Below are 5,973 nucleotides of genomic sequence, written 5' to 3' on the forward strand. Positions count from 1 at the left end.
GGGGGGGCACAGGTGAGCTTCAGGTATGGGGCACACAGGTGAGCTCCATTTGTGGGGTGCAGGTGTGTCTGGGAGGGGATGGGGTGCCCCGGTGAGCACCAGGTGTGGGACACAAGTGTTTGGAAGGGAGGACATGAAGTGGGAAGGGGATGGGATGTACAGGTGAATGCCAAGTGTCGGCCCAGGTGTGTGTAGGACACAAGTGAGATCCAGATGTGGGCACAGGGATGTGGAGGGCAGAGGTGAGCACCAGGTGTGGGGCACAGGTGTGTGGAAGAAAGGGGATGGGACACAAAGGGACAAACTCTAGGTGTGGGCACAGGTGTGTGTGTGTGGCACAGATGTTGGGGGGAAGAGGGTGGGATACACAGGTGAGCTCCAAAGGTGGGGTACAGGTGAGCACCAGGTGTGCGGGATGTGTGTGTGGTGTACAAATGATCTCCACACTGTATCTGATTGTTCAGGGCAATTAGACACGGTGCTGGGGGACAGGTGGATGACACACCTATGCGTTGGCAGAGTTGGACAAACAGCGCCCCAAATCCTCACATGCTGGCTCTGCCCCACACCTGTCTGTGCTCCCCTGTCCCATGCCTGGCTGTATGTCCCTGTGCCCCACACCTGTCCCACACATCTCAGGTGTGGAAACCACCTTGGTGCCCCTGTCTCACACCTGTACCTGTCCCCCAGATCTCTCAGGTGTGGAACATGACTCTGGTGCAGCTGCTGCGCAGTGTGCACACGCTGGGGCTGGACCGGGGCCGGCGCCAGGTGCGCTCGCTGGAGCAGGAGGTGCTGTGGCGGACCTGGCGCCAGCTGGCAAACCTGGCTGAGCACCTGGCCGGGGCCCAGGGCAAGGACAGCCAGTACCTGCTGCCCGAGGTGCTGCACAAGCTGGAGTTGCGCTGGACCGAGCTGGAGGGGACGCGCAGTGTGGTAATGCTCATGGCCAAGGTGGGACACCTGTCACCTACACTCATGGAGCGCCTGGAGGACAAGGTGAGGGCCTGGGGACACCTGGGTGCTGTGGAGGCTAACGAGGGGTACCTGGCCCCGGTGGGGAGGGGAGGGACCTGAACCTTGAACTGATCTGTATGGGGTGACCAATCCCACCTGGGGACCCCAGTTCCACCCAGGGACTCCAGTTCCACTTGGGTACACCTGTTCCAGTGACACATGTTCCACCTGGGGACACCAGTTTGCCTCCAGGATATCTGTCCTTCCTGGGGACATCAGTTGCTCCCAGTGACACCAGTTCTACCTGGGGATACAAGTGCCTCCCAGTGACACCTGTGGTACCCAGGGCTACTAGTCCCACCTGGGGACACCTGTCCCAGTGACACCAGTTCCACTTGGGTACACCCGTTACACCTAGGGATACCAGTTCCTCCCAGTGACACCAGTTCTACCCCGAGATCAGATGTTCAAGGTGTTTCCACCTGAGGCACCAGGTAGTTGGGGGTATCTTCCACCCTCAGGCCCCCAGTCCATACTGGCGTGAGAGCTAACTCATACTGGTCTGTACTGGTGTGGGTGTGCTGGGCTACTGCATCCCCAATAGCCACCTGAGCTCCACCTGAACCTGTTCTCTCATTCTGGTGGTGTTACCTGGGGGCAGAGCCTGACACTACCTGTGCCTGTCCCTGCTCATGCTCCAGCTCCTCCTCAATCCCCTCACCTGATCCCCTCACTTTTCCCACCTGTCCCCCCAGGTGCTGGAGCTGGCGGATCAGCTGTCCCCAGAGGAGCTGTGCCGCGTGGCTGTGGCCCTGGCGCTGCAGCAGCGCCGCAGTGTGCCCCTGCTGCGAGCCCTGTCCTACCACCTGCTCCAGAGGCACATGGAGCTGCAACCGTCAGGCCTGCTGGACCTGCTCTTCGCATACAGTCAGTGCCAGGGACACCTGGGGATAGGCCTGGGGTGTCACTCTCACACCTGGAGGGATTGGGGACAGGCCTGGGGTGTCACTCTCACACCTGGAGGGGTCGGGGACAGGCCTGGCTGTCACTGTCACGCTTGTGCCAAGTGGAGACACTTCAGGGGCACTAGGGATAGTCCAGAGTTTGATATCACTGTCACACCTGAGCTAGGGACACCTGAGGGGATTGGGATACTCCTGGGGTGTCACTGTCACACCTGAGAGGGACTGGGGATAGTCCTGATGTGTCACTGTCACATTTGAGGGGGATTGGGGACACTCCTGGGGTTTGGTGTTGCTGTCACACCTGCCCCAAGCGGAACAGAGCTAGAGCTGCCTGTGCTGGCAGCAGGGAGTGATCCTCGAGGTACCAAACCTTCCTGTGGTTTCTTCTCCAGCCAGGTGAATGAGGGGATCCAGACAAGCCCCAGGAGCTCTTCTCCAGGGGTTATCCTGGTCCTGGGGATGAACAGGTGGGAGGGTCATTGTAGGTTATCCCTGTGCTCTAAGTATGAAGCTCAGCACACCTGGGGACTGGTCATTTCAGGTGTCCCAATCACCTCCCCAGCACACCTGGGAGCTGGGTGTGAGCCCATCCCAAGTGTTCCATCACTCCAGGTGTCCCAACTCCCTCCCCAGCACACCTGGAGTCCCTTCATGCCCTGGAAGGAGCTTTAAGCCCTCCCTGGAGCCCTCTTTCCCCCAGGTGAGCACTCCCAGCCCTCACCTGTATGCTCAGGTGGGGTGGGGGATGCTGTGGCCAGGTGACCCCATGCCCTTCACCCTGTACCCCCCCACAGGTAAGCTGAACTTCATGCAGCCTCAGGTGCTGCAGCGCCTGTCGACTGACCTGCAGCCACACCTGCCCACGATGACACCTGCGCAGGTGACACGCTGTGCTCGTTGCTTCGCCGCCCTGCGCTGGCTCTGTGCCCCCCTCTGCGAGGCCATCGCTCAGGTGAGCACTGGGGGGGGACAGGTGAGGCAGGGGACACTCATCTCTACAGGTGGTGTCACCTGAGAGCAGATTCTACTCACCTGTATGGATGCTGTCACCTGGGAACAGGTTTTCTTTGCTTGTCCAGGTGGTGTCTCTTGGGAGGAGGTTCTCTTCACCTGTACAAGTGGTGTTACCTTTCCTAGCAGGAATTGGGGGGAGCACAGGTGGGGGAGTAGGTGCCCCTCACCTGTCGGGGGACAGGGGGACAGCAGATAGGAGTAGGTACCCCTTACCTGCCTGTGGGAGCCCACAGTTGGGAACAGGTTTCTCTCCTGTCCAGGTGTTGTCATTGGAATGTGGGGGACACAGGTGGGGAACAGGTGTCCTTCACCTGTCCAGGCATTGTCACAGTTTCTAGTGGGAATTGGGGGTGCACAGGTGGGAGCATATTCCTCTCACCTGTCCAGGGGAGACACAGCAGGTAGGAGCAGATGACAGAAACATCACCTGTCCAGGCAGTTGTTGGTGTTTGCCAGTGGGAATTTGTGATCATTTTCCACTGGATATGGCTCAATCCAGAGCCTCCAGCCCTGGGTGCTGCTGCTGCTCACTCCCAGTCCCTCCCCTGCACTTCCCCATGTACACTGGGATATTCCAGATCTTCCCCTTGCTCCTGGCTAAGCTTGCAGGTATCCCTCACTCATGTTCCCCTTGGGAGGTGTCTCTGGCCAACATTCCCACCTTCCCCCCACTATGCCTATCTTGGACAGCCCTCAATTCCCTGTTTTTCACAGTATTGCCTGGACAACACGGAACGCCTCTCAGCCACTCATCTCTGTGGGATAATCCTGGCCTTCGCTCGCCTCAACTTCCAGCCCAGCATAGGACAGGAGTTCTTCTCAATGGTGACTTTCCTGGGAATTTGGGGATCTCTGGCAGGGAGGGACCTCAGGGACGCCCACAGCCAGGAGCTCCTTGCCAAAATCCACCCAAATCCCCCTTTCCCATGTCCCAGATTCCTAAAAGGGTCCCAGATCTCTTCCAGTGTCCCAGATTCCTCCAGGAGTCTCAAATCCCTCCCAGTGATCCCAGATCTCTCCCAGCTCACTTGGAGCCCCTTCAGGCACTGGGAGGGTCCCCAAAGCCTCCCCAAGGTGACCCCCCCAGCTCCCACCTGTCCCCAGAGCACAGGTGTTCTCCTGGCACATTGCCATGGGAAGGGGGTGTGGATGTTGGGGACCATGGAGTGAGGGGCCAGAGCCCCTCTGAGAGTCACCTGAGAGTGACCCTATGGCCTCCCCTGTGTGTCAGCTGGGGGTGGTGACACCTAGGGACACAGTGACACCTCAAGCTCCGTGTTGTCCCTGTGCCAGGTCCATGGGCAGCTGCAGGGGCAGATGGAGCAGCTGGAGCCTCACCTGCTGACAGATGTGGTGTGGGCACTGTGTATCCTGCAGCAGGTACAGCCCTGTCACCTGAGCCACGTGCTGGCACCAGAGTTCCAGAGCCGACTACGAGGTGAGGGCAGGGACATTTGGGACAGCTGGGACACTTGGGACAGCTGGGACAGGGAGCCTGGGCCCTCCAGATCTGGATCCATAGACTGGGGAGGAACTCCAGGTGTGGGCAGGGTGAGGAAGGGGTTACCTGTGCCACAGGTGACACTGGACAGGTGCAGCTTTGTCAAATTCGGTCCTGTCCCCCCCCCCCGGAGCGCCTGCCACAGTGACCTCCGTGTCCCCATGCCCTGGGGCCCATCCCATGGGACCTGGGGTGTGGATCCCACTGGAGACAGGGAATCTGGGAGGGGTTGGGGCTGGGAAGGGCTTCCCAGGTGCGGGAGGTCACCTGTAACATCCACATAGCTGTTAAACCCTTCCCAGGCCACACAGCCTTTTCCATGAGGAAAATTCCCAATATCCCACCTGACCCTCCCCTCATGCCGCCTGAGGCTGCTCCCCATGTCCTGTGGATGTCACCTGAGCCCAGTCACACTTGGCTTGGCCTGTCCCCAAAGGTGACACTCCCTGACACCTGGGGACACAACCCATGTCCCAGGTAGCACATTCACCCCCAGGGCTGGACAGCACTTTCCCTGGGGAATATTCCGAGTATCCCACCTGACTCTGCCCTGCTGCCACCTGAGGCCATTTCTCCTGTCCTGTGGGTGTCATCTGAGCTCAGTCACACGTGGCTCAGCCTGTCCCCACACAGGTGACACTGCCACACCTGGGGACACAACTCATGTCCTGAATATCACATCCACATAGCTGTTAAACCCCTGCAGGGCCACACAGCCTTTTCCATGAGGAATATTCCCAATATCCCACCTAACCCTGCCCCGGTGCCACCTGGGGCTGTTCCCTGTGTCCTCTGGGTGTCACCTGACTCCCTGCGGGTGACACTCCCCTGCACCTGCGAACACCATCCATGTCTCAAGTGCCACATCCACACCCGGAATCCGACAGCCCTTTCCATGACAGCCCTTTCCATGAGGAATATTCCCAATATCCCACCTGACCCTGCCCTGGTGCCTCCTGAGGATGTCCTGTGGGTGTCACCTGACCCTCTTCTGCCTGTCTCTGCAGGTGACACGTCCCCGAGGGCTGAGAGCTCATGGCTGAAGCTCATCCACATCAACGCCACAGCGCGGCTGGAGGCTGTGGGCTATGAGGGGCCCTTCCTGCCCCCTGAGGCACTGGGGGGGGACAGGGGCAAGGACAAGGACAAGGCCACCCCCCTGCAGCGAGGGCTGCGGGAGGCACTACCAGGGGCACTGGGGGGACATGACCTCGGCCGCTACGACATGCGTACGGTGTACGGCTGGGACATCGGTCAGTGACACCTGCCTGCTCCTGACACTCTGGCACCTTCCCTGGTGCCTTCCCCTGCTACCTGCCTGCCCCTGACATCTGCATGGGCAGGCATGGGGACCTACAACCCTGTCACCTGCCCCAGCCCCTCCCCAGCCCTGTCACCTTCATGTCATCCCACAGCCCCCTCATCCCCCGCCGCCTCGTCACCTTTCCCTGTCACCCTCAGGCCCCTATCCCCGCAGCCTTGTCAAATTCGGTCCTGTCCCCTCATGACAGGCACCGGCCAGTGGCTGGCCCAGTG

General features: G+C 60.0%; 1 protein-coding gene across 1 annotated transcript in view; it reads left to right on the forward strand.

Annotated features, from left to right (window-relative positions):
- Window positions 1-690: 690 nt before the first annotated feature.
- The window catches only part of TBRG4 (transforming growth factor beta regulator 4), a gene marked incomplete at its 5' end in the record, with an annotated part of 7,612 nt that continues 2,329 nt past the window's right edge, over window positions 691-5,973 (forward strand). Inside the window, 6 exons of the mRNA XM_009076259.1 lie at window positions 691-999; window positions 1,713-1,884; window positions 2,717-2,874; window positions 3,651-3,761; window positions 4,230-4,374; window positions 5,445-5,690. Coding sequence (XP_009074507.1) covers window positions 691-999; window positions 1,713-1,884; window positions 2,717-2,874; window positions 3,651-3,761; window positions 4,230-4,374; window positions 5,445-5,690 — 1,141 coding nt within the window. The remainder of the gene's footprint in view (window positions 1,000-1,712; window positions 1,885-2,716; window positions 2,875-3,650; window positions 3,762-4,229; window positions 4,375-5,444; window positions 5,691-5,973) is intronic.

Source organism: Acanthisitta chloris, unplaced genomic scaffold, assembly GCF_000695815.1.
Source record: "Acanthisitta chloris isolate BGI_N310 unplaced genomic scaffold, ASM69581v1 scaffold21606, whole genome shotgun sequence".
In the NCBI taxonomy this organism is placed as follows: domain Eukaryota; kingdom Metazoa; phylum Chordata; class Aves; order Passeriformes; family Acanthisittidae; genus Acanthisitta; species Acanthisitta chloris.